The 20,413-nt window shown below is 37.4% G+C and overlaps 1 protein-coding gene across 3 annotated transcripts in view; it reads right to left on the reverse strand.

Moving 5' to 3' along the window:
* Positions 1 to 15,631: 15,631 nt before the first annotated feature.
* Dock11 (dedicator of cytokinesis 11) overlaps positions 15,632 to 20,413 on the reverse strand; it is a 186,028-nt gene continuing 181,246 nt past the window's right edge. For 2 of the 3 annotated variants that reach the window (XM_013356047.4, XM_021722391.3), the window contains one exon: positions 15,632 to 16,599. In XM_013356047.4, coding sequence (XP_013211501.3) covers positions 16,480 to 16,599 — 120 coding nt within the window. In that variant the 3' untranslated portion in view covers positions 15,632 to 16,479. Of the gene's footprint in view, positions 16,600 to 16,753; positions 16,772 to 20,413 lie in introns of all 3 variants that reach the window. The other variant, XM_021722393.3, reaches the window with a different exon arrangement.

Raw genomic sequence — 20,413 nt, forward strand, 5'->3', positions numbered from 1 at the left:
GCAAACAGCTCAGTTTATGGCTCTAGGGCTCAGGAACATGCCCTGGCTAGAGACTGAGTACATGAATATTGGCACTTTTTTCTTCCTTTAAAAGTGAATTTCCAAATTTCCAGTCTCTTCCCAGTAATTTGGTAGGATCCCAATTTTATTTTCAATTTCAATGTTTGCTTTACAAATAAAGGTTTAGTATCTTACAGAATCCTAAGGATGTGGCACAATGTACATGAAGATTAGAGGGCTTTTAGGAGTTTAAGGGGTTGGGGGTGTAGCTCAGTGGCAGAGCACTTGCTTAGCATTTATGAGACTCTGAGTTCCATCTCCAGCCCTATGGGGGGAAAATAATTTATTTAAAAAGTTGGAATGATGTTCAGCTGCAATCTTCCTAGGATAGGGGTTATTGCTGGTAAAAAGGTGCAATTTTATCTTTTCTGGTTTAAATTATATCTAAATTCTGGGGTAAAGGGTGTAAATGGATCTTTTTGATTTTGTTACTCTAGTTTGTTCTTAGGCCAAAGGGGAAAAAACACAAAACCAAAAAGGTAACATTTTTATATTCTTGAATTCACATGGTTTCCTTCTGAGAACAATAATTTTGCCAGATATACAAACAGATTCCTCTGGATACAATTTATTTTTCTAGATTGAGCCCTTTCTTTTTTTTCCTTTCCACATTTTTATTAGTGCATTGTAGTTGCACATAATAATGCATAATGATGGGGATTTGTTGTTATATATGTATATAATATGACATGTGCACAATATGACAATATATTTTGACCAATATCACTTTGGTCAATATCACCTTTCTCCCAAATCAAATAATTTAGGAAGCATTGGTAACAGAGGCAGAAATACAAGTCTCAAGGGCTTGGCTTGGTCATTAAAAGGAGACTGGAGATAATCTAACAGTGCCTTCCAATGTCCATAAATTAAAAATTTCTTTCTCCTTCTTTCTCTTTTGGTTCTTAGATTCTTGTTATTTTCCTCTTAATTCTTCTCAATATGATGATAAGGGTCTAAATTCTTACATCAGATCCTCTGACTTCAAATTCCAGTCTGGAACACTTATTGTATGACCTCAAACAATTTATTTAGCTTCTCTGTACTTCATTTTCCCCATTCATAAAAAAGGGGATAATATTAGTAAGTTACCCCAAAAAGTTGTGGTGAATATGGAGTGACTTAAGTTATGCATTTAGAACAGTGTAAGGCACATAATTAAACAGTATGTGAGTTATTATTTTTTATTTTTATTTTTTTGCCATACTGGGGATTGAACCCAGGGCGCTCAACCAATGAGCTACATCCCCAGCCTTTTTAAATTTTTTTATCATGAGACAGGGTCTCTCTAAATTTCCCAGGTTATCCTTGAACTTGCCATCCTCTTTCATCAGCCTAATAAGTCACTGGGATTACTGACATGCACCACTGCACCCAAGCTTATGAGTTATTATTGACATCATCATTCTCTTCCACACCCTTTTATCTCCTTTTTAAAAAATGCCCTGCAATGATCCTTGTTTTGTGAAGGCTATGGAGATTGTGTTGTGCTTAGATATGGTTCTGTTTGGGCCAAACAGAGCATAGTGGAACCTCTATGACTCAAGGGTGAGTCCTCAGCTAAACAAGTTAATTCTTGGCAGTACTCACCTTGATAAAAGGTCTGTCTCTCAAACAACAAAAAAGAAAAAAGAAAAGAAAACACAACTGGATAAACTTGAACTGGGAGGGGGAGCCTTTACTGGCATACCTAATGAGACTTGGACTCTCTCCAGCTTCACCAAGAAAGATGTCACCACATCTATGAGGGACCTCCTATGGGGAGAAATAAGTTGTAGTTGATAAGAAGCAGGGAGGGAAAACCAAGGAACCCAGTTAATGTGACTCTTGAGCTTGTACCAATATTATTTTGGACTATATATCTCAAGTGGTTAGTCCCCTTTTGTTCTTTCTTATAGTTTAATAAAGATGTCTCCTCTTTTGCTTGTTTTAATTTATGTTTCTTTAATAATAAAGTTGAATATTTGTTCATGTTTATTGATAATTTGCACTTCCCTCCCATAAGTTGCCTAGTAATGCCCTAGTAATTTACCCATTGTGTGTGTGTGTGTGTGTATGTGTGTGTCTTAAGTTGGTACTGTAATCAAACCCAGAGCCTCACACATGCTAGGCAATGCTCTGGTACTAAGCTATAGTCCCAGCCCTTTCTTAAATTTTATTTTTGAAACAAGGTCTTGCTAAGTTGCAGAGGCAGGCCTCAAATTTGCAGTCCTCCTGCCTCAGTCTCCTGAGCAGTTGGGATTATGGGTGTGAGACATCATGCTTGACCTGACCCAACCATTTCTTATTGAGAAATTTCATACTAATGAACTGTAAGAGCTCATTTAATATTAAGGATATTTATCCTTAATCTAGCATATGTGCTACACATATTTTATTCAGTTTTTATGTTTAGTATGTTCATTTTTAATATGGTATCATTTGATGAATATAAATTTTATTTTAATATTTCCCAGTTTTTGAATAAAAATATTGTTTTGCATAGCTTTGAAAAGAAAAAAAAGATATTCATCTCAAGATTATATACATAATAGTACATATTCAATTCCAGTCCTTTAAAAACTTTTTTATTTTTTTAAAATTTTGATAAGGGGCTGGGGTTGTGGCTCAGTGGTAGAGTGTGCACCTAGCACACGTGAGGCCCTGGGTTTGATCCTTGGCACCATATAAAAATAAATAAAATAAAGGTATTGTGTCCAACTACCACTAAAAAATAAATATATTTTTAAAAATCTTTGATCAATTTGAAATTTATTTTTGTATACATAGTAAGAAAGGGATGCCTTAAATTTTGTGCAAATGTTTAGTAAATTATTCCAACACTATTTATTGAATAATTCCAAAAATTCCTCAAAATACAACTTTTATCATACACATTTTTATATACACATGGAACCATTCCGTTCCATTATCGTGTCATATTATATCCTTATATTTTTCGATTAACCAATGTTCAGTATTAATTAGCTATATTATTCATACTAATATCTACCAGGGCAAATTTCTGTTCCTCATTTATCTTTTTTTTTTTTTGTCTTTTCTTAGGTATGTTTAAATCTTCATTTTTTTTCTAATTAATTTTAGAATCACTTTGTCAGGTTTAAAAAAAATCCTTCTGGGATTTTTGATGGGGGTGGCATTGAACTGACAGATATTTGGAAGAGTATTTAGATCTTTATAATTGTAACAAGGTATATAGCTCCATTGATACAGAATTTTAATTTTATATCCTCTAATAGATAGTCCTCCTGACCTACTGCTTTTTTTTTTCAGGGATAATATTTTAGAGGTTTTGGGTTTTGTTTTATTAAGTAGTTTAAGTGCTTCATAGGCAATGAGAGCAATAGAATTGGAATTTTCTGGTCTGTTAGTGCATTGGATGGTTAATAATCGTGAGAAAGACTTCACTTCACCAGAGAGTGGAAGGGACAGCCAGAGATCATGGGACAGACCTTGAGCATCCTCAGGTCCTTAAATATGACTAACCTGTGGATGAAGTGCAGAGTTAGAAAGTATGGTTTGACAAACCACTTCTTCTTTTGGTTTGCAAACATGTGAGGGGCAGATAGTTGCAATTGAGGATAAATGCAGGCATTAGTGGCAAAGAGAGACCTTCCAGTGGACTTATTGGTGGGATGAGCAGCAATGGGGTCCTTGAGTAGCCATGCAAAAGTCCAGTGAGACAGACAGTCCTTCAATGACAGCATTTGCCAACTTCTGCACTATTGACACCAGGGGCCTGCTTTTTTGTTGTGGGGGGCTGTCTGTGCACATCAGGGTATTAGTAGCGCCCCTAGATTTTATCTACTAGATGTTAGTAGTAACCTCCTCTCTCTAGTTGTGGCAATCAAAAATATCTCCAAGCATTGCCAACTGTCCCTTGGGTGCCAAAAATCACCCCCTAGTTCGGAACCACTGCTCTATGATCTAAAGGATCATGGAGGAAACAAATAACCAAAAGAGTGAACATGTGAAATAAGCCAGTAGGATGACAGTGGGGGAGGTTGGGGTCTATGCACTTTAGTCTAGGCCAGTTGGCCTGGAAAGAGGAAGTACAAGACACCCCACCCTCACTTAGCCACATCCTGGTAGGGGGGGGTGGGGTAGTGGCATAGCTGACTTCCTAGGGATGTGCCACTGTCAGAACAGGAAGAGGAAGACACCAAACAGGGACTGAGATTGACTTGCTCATGGGCATCTGAAGGAAGAAATCCTTGCTGGGGCGTATCTGGCAGGCAAGGGCACTGAGGGCAGACAGATATCCAAGAGACATTTCAGATCTTGGGTAGAGAGAGGAAAATTTTAGTCAGTCCTATCTCAAGGTCTATATGTAGTGGAGATTTATCAGATCCTCAGGAAATGACAGTTTCCCCAGTTGAAGCAGCTATAAGCCTTGCAGGAATTCCCTTAGGTGAGATGGGTTTGGAGTTACAGGTCATAATTATGGGAGTTGCTTCAGCCAGAGAGTAGTCATTGAGAACCTAGTGTGAAGAGAACACACAGCATGGGGAATATGGGGGTGTTCATGGAGGGATGGAAGAATCAAGCAGAGGAGAGGATATGGTCCAGGAAAGATCTGGGAGGTAGGGGCCGGCAAGAGAAACAAGAGAAAAAGTTAGACCTTAACTCCAAGCCCCGTTATCTAAAGTGAGAATGCAATGCCTTTAAATATGATTGGTTGGGAAGATTCCCTTAAGTGTTCCTAAAGTTATAGAGAAATGGGTAGATGGTGTGGAAGGGAAACTTTGAAATTCTTCCTTGATCTACTTCAAGAGAACCATAGAATAGTTACCTGTGAGCATGTTTAGGAAAATTTGGATAAGAGGCATAAACTCAATTCAAAGAGATTGTTTATTAGGGCACACTGAGGGAGCAAGTTCCACCCATCCAACTAAAATCCAAACCATTGCTGGGTAGTTCTGGTAATGGAGGGAAACCAGAGGACATGCCAATAAAGAGAAGCCCTACAAGGGCCTTAGGGGGCATATGGGACTTTTCACTAATCATCAGATACGTATGAAAACTACAAAGACAAACAACTGGCTTTTGTTTAGAGATAGACAAAGTGGCAAGGCTGATATTCAGCCAGGATGTACCGAATGGCAGTGCTGATTGTCAATAGCTAGCATTTGAGTGTATTTGCCAGGGCTCATATCACATTGGAATAAAGTTCCTGCATGTGGGCACAGATCTCCATCATATGGTAATATCAAGGGAGGTCAGAGGTGACATGTGGAATATCAAAAGACAAAAAAATAATCTAACCTTGACCCATCCACTGTCCTGACCCACTTCCACCTGGAATGGAGAAATAGATACGGAGACTGAGGTTGTAGTGGCTGAGAAAATTCTCCTACGCTTTTGGGAAAACTTTATGGTTCTACTTAACACATATATCAATGTGCCAGGCATAATTTTCTATGCTTTAAATACCTCACTGAATCCTCACAATAACATTAGGAGGTAGATGCAACCGATACCTCCATTTTATGGATGAGGAAAAGAAGGCATAGAGGGATTAAGTAGTGTCCAAGGTCCCACAGCCTGGTAAATGACAAAGCTGGAATTCTGAACTAGCCAATCAAGTCTGTGCACTTAACAACTATTGTATAAAGAAGAAAGGAATGAAAAAACCTTCAAAAATGACAATCACAATTAGGGAGGGCAGCCAAAGCCCCTGAGTTGGCTATGGGGACCCTCAATTACCCCCTTTTGTTTCCTCTCCACAGCCAAACAATATCACGTAAAATCACAGAACTATAATGAAACACCCCTAAAGGCCATCATGGTGGTGGCAGTTCTAATAGAAATGAGAAAAATCAGAAGATGGTTAAGCCAACAGGGAGAGTTGAAATTTTTCCTCTTGAAGATTCTCCTTGCAGGGCTAAAAGTCCAGTGCTGAGTTTTGTTTCTGGAGGTAACAGTGGTGGGATTACCTTACTTCAAAAAAATATCCAGGGCTGAGGATATGACTCAAGCAGTAGCGCACTCGCCTGGCATGCGTGCGGCCCAGGTTCGATCCTCAGCACCACATACAAACAAGGATGTTGTGTCCGCCGAGAACTAAAAAATAAATATTAAAATATTCTCTCTCTCTCTCTCTCTCTCTCTCTCTCTCTCTCTCTCTCTCACTCTCTTTTAAAAAAAATATTCATAGCTGGTTCACCATCCACTATTCCCTTTGAGGTACACCAGTGCTTAAAGTACATGAAAACAGCAGCTCTAAACCCTGGAAGAGCTGGACATCATGATGCATGCCTGCAATCCCAGCGGTTCTGGAGGCTGAGGTAGGAGGATTGCAAATTCAAAGTCAGCCTCATCAACTTTGTGAGGTCCTCAGCAACTTAGCAAGACCCTGTCTCTAAATAAATATTTTTTAAAAGGGCAGGAATGTGGCTCAGTGTTTAAGCACCCCTGGATTCAATCCTTGATACCCCTCACAAAAAAAGACCACCCATGGACTATCTCATACACTATATGTATTATCTTAAACATTTACATTATAATCAGTTATCCAATCTGCATATCTGCCCACTAAATATTACCTTGTTTATTCATATATCTGGCTCACAGTGGATGATCTGTAAATGTGTGATGAATGAATGAATGAATGGATGGTCTACAGTTCTTAGATTGCAGCTCTTACCTTGCTCACGTGATAGTTTCCCTGGTTTTCTGTGAAAGTCACAGGTTAGTCAACATGTAGGATAAAGAGTTCAGAGCCATTAAGACTCAATTCTAGATGAGCTATTAAAACAGTATTACAGAGCACCATGGTACATAGAGAATGAGACTTGAAGGTCAGAAATTGACTTGAAGGTCAGACTTGAAGGTTGACTGGAAAATTTTTCTATCCGGAGAAAAAAGCAAATTGAGCATAACTTTTCTGCATAAGAAGGCTGATTTACTCCATTAGAGTTGAAGCCCAAAATGCGATGAAGCAGTCTGAGAAAAACAGCATAGAGAATGTTACCTGATTTTATAGGTACTTCATTATTATTTTTGCTTTGCATGTCTTATGTAATAGTGATAGTTTCTTTAATTAAAAATTTTATTTTTCAGTGCTTGGGATCAAACTCAGGGCCTCACACATGCTAGGCAAGTACTATCCTGCTGAGCTACATCCTCAGCACTAGAAATACATTTTAATGGTCAGAGTTCATATAACAATTAAAATGAAGAAGTTCATTTTTTAAACTTCCTGCTAAAAGTTCTAAGCCTAAGGTACTTCCTCAAACACATGAGCTAGTTTTTACACATCCTTAAGGGCTGTTCATGCCCTGTCTCCTCCATCGAGGCTTTTTGGTGTAAATCTAAAAGGTTCTGCCTATTCAAGTACCACTGATTACCACTGATTTGCTATTATCAGACCTCTCCTATTATCTTTTTATGTAAATATTTCTTATCTCCCTCAACCACAGTCTCTCTGTGGGATGGGCTGTCTGCCCACACTGACTTGCACATTATAAAAAGGCTCTTGAGGTATATGTTTCTCTAAATTAGTTTTATTTCTTTGAGACTACTCAGGCACGTTTCCTATGCCTGGTTTGGTGAAATGGGCATCATATTCAGAAATAGACTCTACTTTTATGGAGCTTACCTTTTTAGGAAAATAGTCTAAGAGGTGAATCTTTTTTAGTCTCTCTAGAAAGTTATAGGAAGTTAAAACAAAAGATCACAGGAAATAGTATACAATAGTTGAAAACACTGGATATAGGAACACTCACTTGTATAGGACAGCTAAAAACACTGGAGTCAGAATATCTTGGCCTCATCTGTAGTTTGAAGTATATCATGACTACATTTCATGACCATTTGTACAATAATTTTCCTATATGTCATAGGAATCATACAAAGAATTGATTCCTATATGACAAACACAGAGAATTAAATCCAAAAACAGATGCAAATCATGTTGGATGATACTTTCAGAACTACATTTTAAAAATCTATGAAAAACAGCTAACACCATACTGAAATGTAACAAGCTGAAAGCTTTCTCTAAAAGATTAGGAATAAGATAATGATGTTTGCTCTCACTATTGCCATTTAAGATTGTATAGAAAGTTCTAGCTATGTTATAGGTGAGAAGATGAAATAAAAGTTGTCGATATTGGAAAAGAAGAAGTATGACTCTCTCTATCTGAAGATGACATAACCTTATGTTGAGAAAACACAAAAGTACCCCGTTACACACAAAACTTATGAAAGCTAACAAATGAATCCTGCAATGTTTTAGGATATAAGATAAATATATAAAAATTGTTTTTTTTTCTATAAATTAGCAATGAAAAATCCAAAAACGAAATTAAGAAAACAACTCCATTTACAAAAACATCAATGAAGAATAAGATACTAAGGAAGAAATTTAACCAAAAAAATGCAAGACTTATACACTGAAAATGACATAACTTTAAAAGAAATTAAAGATAAAAGTAAATAAATGGAAACTTTCCTGTGTTTATGGATACATAATATTGTTAAGATGGCAATACTCTTCAAATTGAATTATACAGTCACAGCAAATCCTATCAAAATTCCAGCTGCCTGTTTTTTTCTTTTACAGAAATTGACAAGCTGATCCTAAAACTCATATGGAAATGTAAGGGGTCTAGAGTATCCAAAACAAGATTTGAAAAGGATAAAGTTAATGACTAATACTTCCAATGTAAACTTATTACAAGCTCATTATTAATTAAGACATTGTGACACTGGCATAAGGACAGGCACATAAATCAATGAGATAGAACTAACAGTTCAGAGTAGACCTGAACATTTATGATCAATTGATTTTTGATTAGGGTACCAAGGGGATATACAGATAGAAAGATGATAGATAGATGATAGACAAATGATGGGTAGATGATAGGTACTGGGGATTGAACTCAGGAGTACTTTACCTCTAAGCTATATCCCTTTTTTATTTTTGAGAAAAGGCCTCACTAAGTTGCTAAGGCTGGCCTCAGAATTGTGATCCTTCTGTCTCAGCCTCCTGAATTGCTAGGATTGCAGGCATGCATCACATACCCAGCTAAGGGTGCCAAGGAAATTTAATGGGAGAAAAGTAGTCATTTCAAAAAATGATGCAGGGAAAAATCGAATATATACATGAAAAAAAATGTGAACTCTGTACTTCATGCCATATACTTTTGTATGTTGCTCAACGTAGAGCAAAGATATTAAAATGAGTTGAAATTATAAATACTCTTAAAAGAAAACTTAAGTGCGAATACCCAACAGCTTTGATTAGGCAAGGTTCTATTAGATACAACACCAAAGCAAAGCAACAAAAGAAAACATAGATAAATTGGACTTCACCAAAATTAAAAACTTTCATAGGGTACAGTGACAGATGGCTATAATCCCATGTACTTGGGAGGCTGAGGCAGTGGGTGAGCAAATTTGAGCTCAGCTTTGGCAATTTAATGAGACTCTGTCTCAAAAAAAAAAAAAGTTTGGAGATATAGCTCAATGGTAAAGCAACCCTGGGTTCAAGTCCCAGCACTGAAAATAAATTTAAAAACTTTCATGCTTCAAGTAATAGGATCACAAAAGTGAAAAGTCAGATAGAAGCTGGGTGCAACCGCACACCTGTAGTCCCACCTACTCAGGAGGCTAATGAGGAGGATTGCTTGAACCTAGGAGTTTAGGACCAACCTGTGCAAGATCCCATCTTTGAATGTTCTTTCTTTCTTTCTTCCTTCCTTCCTTCCTTCCTTCCTTCCTTCCTTCCTTCCTTCCTTCCTTCCTTCCTTCCTTCCTTTCTTTCTTTCTTTCTTATTTTTTTGGTACTGAGGATTGAACCCAGGGCCTCAAATGAGTTAGGCAAGTGTTCCACCTCTGACCTATATCTCCAGCCATCCCCAGCCAAGACCCCTATTAAAAAAAAAAGCATAGGAGAAATATATCAAGTCATATATCTGAGATTTGCATCTAGAGTATATAAAGAATTCTTGTAAGTCAACAATGAAAAAAATACAACCTGGGGCTGGGGTTGTGGCTCAGTGGTAGAGCTCTTACCTAGCATGTATGAAATACTGGGTTCAATGCTCAGCATCACATAAAAATAAACAAATAAAATAAAGGTATTGTGTCCATCTACAACTAAAGAAACTATTTAAAAAAGTATAACCAATTTAAAAATTGGCTAAGGAGTTAAAAAGACATTTCTCTAATTTTTTTTTAATTTTGATAAGGGTACCAAGGGGATAAACAGATAGATAGAAAAATGATAGATAGATGACAGACAATAGTCAATGAGCACATGAAAAGAATTCTCAACATCATTAGCATTAGGCTTTGGTAGAATCATAAAAAAAAACATCATTAGCTATCAAAGAAATGCAAATGAAAACCACAGTGAGAAACCACTTCACACCCACTGGGAAAGCAGTAAACAAAGAGGCAGATAATAGCAAATGCTGTCAAGGACATGATAAAATTGGCACTCTCATATACTGCTGGTGGGAATGTAAAATTACGCAGTTGCTGAGGAAAATGGTCAGGTGTTTCTTTGAAAGGTAAATGTAGAATTACCATATGACCCAGGAATTTCATTCCTACACATATACCCCAAAGAACTGAAAATAAATCCACACAAGCTGTACACGAATCTTTCTAGCAATATTATTATTATTATTATTATTATTATTATTATTATTATTATTATTTTGGAGCTGGGAATTGAACCCAGGGGCACTTAACCACTGAGCCACATCCCCAACCACTTTTTGTATTTTATTAGAAGTAGGGTCTCACTGAGTTCCTTAGGGCCTCAGTAAGTTGCTGAAGCTGGCTTTGAACTTATGATCCTCCTGGCAATATTATTCATGATAGTGTAAATAATAATAATGGAAATAACCCATTACTTGATGAATGGATAAAATGTTGTGTCCATACAAAAGAATATTTATTCAGATATGAAAAGGAATGAAGTGTCTACATGTTACCACATGGATGAAACTTGGACACATTATGCTCTGTGAATGAAGTCAGACACAAAAGGCCACATATTGTATGATTCTATTTATATAATAAGTCCAGAATAGGCAAACCTGTAAAGTCAGAAAAAAGATTAGTGATTGCCAGGTGCTGGGGGTGGGTAGCAGTTGAGGATTGGGGAGTGACTGCTAAAGCATGCTGGTCTCTCTCTGGGTTGATAAAATATTCTAAAATTGTGGTGATGTTTGCATAAATGTGAATATACTAAAGCCCAATGAATTGTGTACTTTAAATGGAAGAATTATATGGAGTATGAATTATATCTTGATAAACAGGAAAAACAAAGGGGAAAATGTTTGTTGGAAAAAGTTCCCAAATGACATATACAGAGGCAAAATTTTTGTGAAGAATTTAGGCACAACTCCAAGTAGGAATTGGATAAACATGTGTACATTTTTCTTAGAGAGTGACTATTATAAGCTCAGACACTAGAAAGGCCAGATAAATAAAGTATACTTATTGACCAATTCCCATGATAGGATCATAGCCTTGTTACACAAAGCCACTCCTCATCCTCAACCAATGTTTATTCTTTTCCTTTTCCTTTTTTTGGGGAAAGGATTTGTGTTTTCTTTTCTTTTTATTGTTTCTTCTTAGTTATGCATATTAGGATTCACTTTAACATAATTTGAAAAGCATGGAGTATAATTTGCTCTAATTCAGTCTCCAGGACTTCTCTTTGCCCTCCCCTTCTACTTTCCCTATTCCTTTTTCTCTACTGATCTTTCTGCTATTTACTTATAGTTTTTTTTAAAAAAAAATAGTGTCTTGTGGATATATATAATGGTGTGATTCATTGTGATATATTCATAAATGTAAAAAGAAAAGTTAGGTCAGACTCATTCCACTGTTCCTCCCTTATCCCCACCCTCCTCCCCTGCCAATACCCTTCCTCTACTCCACTGCTCTTTCTTCTATTTTGATGAAATTCCACCCACTCCCCCGCTTTTATTTTCTTTCTCCTTTATTTTGGACTAACTTCTTCATATGAGAGAAAACATTTGACCTTTGACTTTCTGAGTCTGCCTTATTTCACTTAGCATGATAGTCTCCAGTTCCATCCATTTACCAGCAAATGTCATAATTTTATTTTTATTGCTGAGTAACATTCCATTGTGTATACATATGTCACATTTTCTTTATTCATTCATCCGTCAAAGGGTACCTCAGTGGTTCTATAGCTTGGCTATTGTGAATTGCACTGCTATATACATTAATGCAAATGCATCCCTATAGCATGTTGATATATATGGAGGAGTGGGACAGCTGGGTCATATGGTGGTGGTTCCCTTCCTAGTTTAAGGAATCTCCATACAGCTTCTTAGAGTGGTTATGCCAATTTGTAGTCCCAGTCCCACCAACAACGTATGAGCACATCTTTTCCACCACATCCTTGCTAACTCCCTTTGCCTTTTTGTTAGTTGTACATGGACACAATAACTTTATTTTTATGTGGTGCTGAGGATGGAACCCAGTGCCTTACATATGCTAGACAAGTGCTCCACTACTGAGCCACAACCCCAGCCCCTCCCTTTGCCTTTTAATAACCTGAAGTAGTGTACTGTTAGAACAAGACTGAGTTTGGGGCTCAGGGTATAGCTCAGTGGTATGTGAGCTTAACATGTGCAAGGCCCTGGGTACAAACACGAGCACATGTGCGTGTGTGCGTGAGTGTGTGCGTGCACGCGCGCGCGCGCGCGCACACACACACACACACACACACACAAAGATTAGCCCAATATTTTGAAGAGTTTTTAAATTCATCCTATTCAACACATCATTTAGGTTCTTCATCTGACATAAAACTTACTTTTTATGATGACCTATGTAGTTTATTAACCAGTAGGTTACCCCTAGTTTTATGATATGTTAATCATTGTTCCAGGGCTGTTGCTATTACTGCTGCTTTCTATTTCTTTTTCTTTCTTTCTTTCTTTCTTTTTTTTTTTTGTGTGGTGCTGGGGATTGAACCCAGAGCCTTGTGCATGTAAGGCAAGCACTCTACCGACTGAGCTATATCCCTAGCCCTCTATTTCATTTTTTAAAAAGATGTTTATGTTACTTTTTGAGTGAGCTGAATCATATAAATAACAATCCCATATATGGATATTATGCCATTTGTGACAGACAACTGGTTACTATAAAAACTTTCATGACTTATTTTCTCTAGGGTTTTTCACTGCAGTGAGAAACTAACAGAGTTAACTAACTTATTCATATTTCACTATATATTCAAAGACTATCAAAACAATAGCTTCCAGGAGATATTGGACTGACACTCAAAGCAAAACAACCAGTATAGCAGAAATGTATTCTATGGTGGGAATTAATTTGTAGAAGCCAAATCAGTGCAGGAAATCACTGAACCATGTAAACGGTAACACCTAATACGTATAGTGTTTTAAAACAGATTTACCTGGCTTTCTCTGGTCTAGTTTATCTTGTTTTCCATAGCTTGCTGCCCTTAATCTGAAGGTTAGGAGAATAAATCCAGTGAACTTGTGCCATGTCATGGATGACTCACTAGCACCAGGACACAAAATGATCTTTGTTTCTTTTTATTCTTTAAGTCACCCAGTGAGTCATGCCCAGTGTTTCCACACTATTTCTTATACTTGTCCTTTCTTTTCTATTCTTGTTCCTACCACTCAAGTCTAGGCATTTATGGACTCATAACAAATTATTGTGATAACTATATAACTGTTTTATTTCCACCTCTCTCCACATAAAATATACCTGGCAGTAATATAAAACATTAAATTTCTAAAAATAAAATTTAATAAAGCAAGATATTTGTTTAAAAATCTAGTTTGCCTCCCCATACATTCTGAGTAAAGTCCAAAAATCATTTGCCTGGTATTCAAAGCCTTCCAAAAATCTAAGTCTAAATTTTGTTTTTAGATCTACCAGCCTCTTGAACAAAATTGCTCTCCTCACCATTCCCTGAGCTTCTGCTGACTCTTTCTGCACCATTGGTCATAATAGTACTTCTGCCCAGATTATGGTCCCATTTATTTACTATTATTATTATTATTATTATTATTATTAGTAGTAGTAGTAGTAGTAGTAGTAGTAGTACCAGGGATTGAACCCAGGGGCACTTAACTACTGAGTCACATCCCCCAGCCCTTTTTAATATTTTATTTAGAGACAGGGTCTCACTAAATTTCTCAGGGCCTTGCTAAATTGCTGAGACTAGCCTTGAACTCCCGATCCTCTTGCCTCAGCCTCCCTACCTGCTGGGATTACTGGTGTGTGCCACCATGTCCAGGTTGGCCCCAGTTTTGAAAGCCTGTTCAAAGCTTACTTTTGTGTATGAAACTCCCCCTTAATATTTACAATACACAATGACCTCTCTGTCCTTTAATGTGATGAGAATTATGGACAGTGTTGTTCATTTGTTGTTCATGTCTTACTTTGCTAATTCTTGTACTGTTTAACTTTGTATCTTGCCTCCTCGACCAGATTGCAAGCCACTTGGGGGCAAGGACTATTTAATGTACTTTTTAAAAAGTTACCATTAGTGTATACACTGTGCTGGAGAAGGTGATAGTAACTAGGTGTTGACAAAAGTGCTGGGGTTTCCCCAAGATGGCTTACTCTCAGCTTCACATAGCAGTATTCACTATAGGTGACAGTTACACATACATGATAGATATACTTTAAAGTTTCCCATTAAAATACAAAATTAACTTTCAATAAATAAGTTCATACTCCCCTAAAAGTTTTTTTTTAATTTATTTTAGTAACAAGGAGTGAACATATAGATGCTTAACCACTGATAAACATCTCCAGTCCTTTTTGAGACAGGGTCCTGCTAAGTTGCCAGGCTGGCCTTGAAATTGAGATCCTCCTGCCTTACTTAGCCTGTCCAGTTGCTGAGATTACAGGTGTGTGCCACTGCACCTGGCTCTGCCCTAAAAACTTAAAAATGACATGGAGCCAGGTACAATGGCACATGCCTGTAATCCCAGCACCTCAGGAGGTTGAGGCAGGAAGATTGTGAGTTCAAAGCCAGCCTCAGCAACATGAGTCACTAAGCAGCTGAGACCCCGTCTCTAAATTAAATATAAAAAAGGGCTGGGGATGTGGCTCAGTGGTCGAGTGCCCCTGAGTTCATTTCCCAGTACCCCCGCAAAAAAATAGACATGTTTACAAAAATGTCCAAGTCGGAGCATAATCCCTAATACTTCCCTTATCAGAAAATATTTTAAAGCCAAGGCTCTGTGTAATCCATTTATATCTCAATGTCTATTTTTCATCCACAAAACAGGCTAGACTACGTAATGAAAGTAAGTCTAGAACTTGAAATGTACAGGAGGCAGCCAAAATTCTTAGGATCATTTATATCTTGGTTTCTCCTGAATTATTTAGGTAATCTATTTCTTCATACATAAGAATATAATCCCAAATTAGCAGTTGCTAACCCTGTGGTGGTTACCCAAGACATACTGCAACCATTAAATTCTATCAAAGTGCTTGATAACCTTGCAACTGAAGAAAATAATCATTACAAAATTTCCACCTTGGACTGCTGATAAAGTTTTGAAGTTGCATAGGATGTACTGACTGCAATTTCTCAGAAGTGTTTTATTTAGTTTTATGGACACATCCAGACCAAGTTTGGCAACAAACACTGCTTACTGGGGAAACCTGTGCCCTGTATAAATCCCTCATCTTTTATGAGGGAAAGAGAGCAATAGGAATACTCAGCAACACCACATTGAAACAGCAAGGAATAGTAAATTTGGCATAGAGGAGATATATATATATATTTATCTATAGCTTGTAAATATATATATTTTATAAAAATTATATATATATATCATAAACTTGGCATGAAGGATATATATCCTTTCATTCTGATAATTTTCTGATGAACAATTCATTTGGTTCCTCCAGTTCAGCCTTGACTACTAACAAGCAAGAATTCAAGTTGTCCCCCAGTTTGAAATATCCATGTTTTATGGAAATTTTAATCAAATTTCTCCCCCCAAGGATTAGTATGATAATGAATTGAGCTTCTTATTGAGGAAAACATTAAATTCAAAATATTATATCCTTCACTTCTAATTACAAATAAGTTTTACCTTTTATTGGGTTCCATTATACAATTTTACATAGTACCTTTATTGTTTTAAGCAATAATTAAGCAAAATGAATTAACATTTCTGAGCTCTACTTTTCAGCATATAGATTTACCTAAAAAAGTACAAACCAAGCACAGTGGTGCAATTTCCAGGCACTTTCAAGTTGCTTAAATATTTACAAATATGTAAGCACCCTGTTTGAAAGCATGAAAATTTTGGTGTCAGGAGGAAACACTCCATGTATATCAAATCTTCAAATTTCAACATTTGCACAGCTCCAAATATTCCTGAGAAATTCAGTCTTTCTGTCATTTACATCCACATTTCTTCATACTTCTGTGTATCTTGGGGAACCATAACCTCTGTCACTTGATGTACCACTAATTGCACAAAATACATGTAATGTGTTGCTCATCCAGGGAGAATGCATTGTGTCTTCTTGTAATATCTAAAACAAAAGAAATCCACATTGTTATCATGCAGAAAAATAGCTACTGCCAAAAAAAGAATGTGTATATAAAATTACAGGCATATTTCAATTCATCACTGACACTGAGCTATTTAAAATGACAAAAAGCAGAAAGAGTAAAGAATAACATTACCGACTTAAGTCTTCAAAGCTGTTTTACAAAGGCAGCATATCAAAAAAAGCAGAAAAAAAATCTGGTTACTTATTAAGAAAAACAAAAGATCATAAATGCAAAATTCAATAAAAAGCAAGAGATAATGCAATCTTAATTTTTTTTCAACAGATGGTCAGCATAAGATCTCTAACAGTGGACTACTCGTTGATACAGAGTTTATGGATCATCTTCTAACCTAGTGGTTCTCAGAATCACTTGTTGGATTGTTAAAATATGTAGATAGCATACTCCTTCCCTGTAGACTTAGAAATAATACTAAATGAAGAAAAAAGTGAGAATCACATATTTTTAAAGACACTATGATTATATGAGCTAAATGATACAGAAGATTTTTCTGGGAAATGGAAGAACTTCATCAACATAAAATATAAATGTTATATTCCCATAAGTATATAAATGTATACAGATTTTATGCTTAGATTAGATGGAGGATAAGAATAGTGTACACATTATATGCAACTTCTTTTAAGTCCTAACATAAATCTCAAGCTTCTATTAATTGGTCTTAAAGATAAACTTTGTGGGTTGGGGTTGTGGCTCAGTGTTAGAGCACTTGCCTAGCATGTGCGAGGCGCTGGGTTTGATCCTCAGCACCACATAAAAGTAAATAAGTAAAATAAAGGTATTGTGTCCAACTACAACAACAACAACAACAACAAAAATCTTTAAAAATAGGTAAGCTTTGAAGCCTCAATATTAAACCCTCAAATTGGACTATGATGGCAGTATTGAATCATCTTATTTGTGATGTTACAAACCATGAAATTTAAATAAAGCCTATAATAGAGAAATTTCTTTTTTTTAAATGTTTGTTTTAGTTGGAAATGGAAACAAATATTGTTCATTTGTATGTGGTGCTGAGGACCAAACCTGGTGCCTCATACATGAGGGGCAAGCGCTCTACCAGTGTGCTACAACCCCAGCCCTGAGAAACTTCTTTTTATAAAAGCCTCATAACAGCTAGGTGTGCTGGCTTTGAACTCGAGATCCTCCTACCTCAGCCTCCAAGCCGCTGGGATTACAGGCATGTGCACCGCACCCGGGCTTGTTTTACATCTTTTGTGAAGAAGTTTTGCTGTTTTTTCTATACATTGCAAGTAATAGAACTTTTTTGACCAGTTTCTAGGAACAAATTTTGTAGTCTATTTGATAACAGTACATACTTCAGAACGGCTATATTGAAGAGAGGTACAACCCATTGTTCTCAGGGCTGAGCTTGAGATACAGATGGTAAAGGAAATGGAAGGCTTCCCCGATCTCCTAGTTATGATCACATGGATGGTTTAGGGAGGAAGGGAAAAAGGAGCCTCTGAAAGCTATCAGTAAAGAGGGAAGACTTGGAGCTGTTTGTACTCATTCCTAAGTAGGCCAAGAAGATGCAGAAAGCAGATTCCAGGATCAAACCAACAAGATTTCCAGCCATTGCCAGGCGTAGAAGCACGCGTTTGTAATCCCGGCAATTTGGGAAGCAACGACAGGAGGATCATGAGTTTAAAATCATATCTATATCTATATGACTGAGGATGTGACTCAGTGGTTAAGCAACCCTGGATTCAATCCCCAGGGGGAAAATAATTTTTAGTGATCAAGAATGGATATATAGGCAGGGCACGGTGGCGCATGCCTCTTAATCTCAACGGTGGTGCATGCCTGTAATCCCAGCAGCTGGGGAGGCTGAGGCAGCCTCAGCAACTTGGCGAGGTGCTAAGCAACTCAGTGAGACTCTGTCTCTAATAAAATACAAAATAGGGCTGGGGGTGTGGCTCAGTGGTCGAGTGCCCCCGAGGTCAATTTCCGGTACAAACAAACCAACAAACCACCAAGGGGTACATAGGAGATTGGAGTGGTTGGAATCATTAAATATATGGAATGATGAAAGTCTGGATGACTGATTCTCGGTACTGAGATGAAAATGGTTGGAAATGACGTAGAAATCTAGTGCAACCTTGGGCTAACTGCGATTAAATTTCTCAGATCACTTTTCTTTTCAACAGTACTGGGAATTGATCACAGCTGTGTACCACTGCACCTGGCTTCCCATAGCTCTAAGAAAAAGCAAACAAAATGAACTCAGAATTTCACTGAAAAATTGACTAGCTTTCGGTTGTTCTAGTCTTCCTGCTCTGGTTTTCCTCATCGCTGTACCACAGTTCCTTGGTTACCAAGCACTGGATGTATTTGTAAGCCCACCATTTGTGACAGTTTTCCACAGCAGGTGACTGTCTTCAAGCAATCTGAAATGCAGATTCTAGGACAAATTCAGGGCCAACCTTAAGAATATATATACTCTGTTTGGGTGTCATAGTCTATAATCCCAGTGACTCTGGAGGCTGAGACAAGATTGTAAACTTGAAGCCAGAACCTGTCTCAAAATAAAAAACAAGAAGGGCTGGTGATGTGGCTCAGTGGTAAAGTGCCTTTTGGTTGAATCCATGGTACCCATGCCCCCACCGAAAAGGAAAATATATCCTCTGAAAGGTTATAATGTCTTTGTTTATTTATTTATTGGTATTGGGTATCGAGCCCAGGGACACTTCACCACTGAGCCACATCCTCAGCCCCTTTTTGAGAAGGGTTCTTGCTAAGTTGTTGAGGATTTCTCTAAATTGCTGAGGCTGGCTTTGAACTTGTTTGTGGTCCTCCTGCCTCGGCTTCTTGAGCCTATGGGATTACAGGCATGTGCCACTACACCCGTCATTTCTTTTAATGATTTTCAATTTCTTTATTTGTGCCAGGGAGTGAATGCAAAGGCTCTTAATCACTGAGTCACATCCCCAGCCCATTTTAAAATATTTTATTTAGAGACAGGGTCTTGCTAAATTGCTGAGGCTGGCTTTGAACTTGTGATCCTTTTGCTTCAGCTTCTTGAGCCACTGGGAATACAGGAGTGCGCCACCATGCCCAGCTAATTTCTTTCCTTCTAAATTTGGTGCTGTAGATCTGTTATGGTTTGACAAGAGATGGTGACCCCAAAGCTCCTATTAATGCAGGTATATTGTGGTGAGAGAACTAGATTATAAAAGAGCTGTAACCTAATCAGTCCATCCTAATTTTAAAGGACTTGTGCTTGGTGGCAACTCTAGGCCCTTGGAGGTGAGGCTGCAGGAGGTGGGTCACTGAGGGTGAGTTCTTTGGGACTGATTCCTTTTTTTTTCATACTGGGGATTGATCCCAGCCACTCAAACACTGAGTCACATCCTCAGCCCTCTTTTATATTTTTATTTAGAGACAAGGTCTCACTAAATTGCAGAGGCTGGTTTTCAACTCCCGATACTCCTGTCTCAGCCTCCCAAGTTGCTGAAATTACAGGTGTGCACTACTGCAACCAGTTACATCTTTTAAAAAACTTTTTAAAAACATTTTTATTGGTACTTTTAGTTATATGTTAGGATTCATTTCACATAAAAGCATTATTATTATTATTTTAGAAAAAGGAAAACGGTTTATTGCTTTGTTAGCAAAGGAGAAACACAGGGGACTCCTGTCCCAGAGGATGTGATTCTGTCCTTCAGCAGGAACACGGGGCTTTTAAACAGGTGACTCAAAGGCTATATTCCAAGTGTTCTCTGCTGGAGTTGTAATTCACTTGTTACTTTGGAAGATTGTCATTTCTGAGAT

This window comes from Ictidomys tridecemlineatus, chromosome X, assembly GCF_052094955.1.
Source record: "Ictidomys tridecemlineatus isolate mIctTri1 chromosome X, mIctTri1.hap1, whole genome shotgun sequence".
NCBI lineage: Eukaryota > Metazoa > Chordata > Mammalia > Rodentia > Sciuridae > Ictidomys > Ictidomys tridecemlineatus.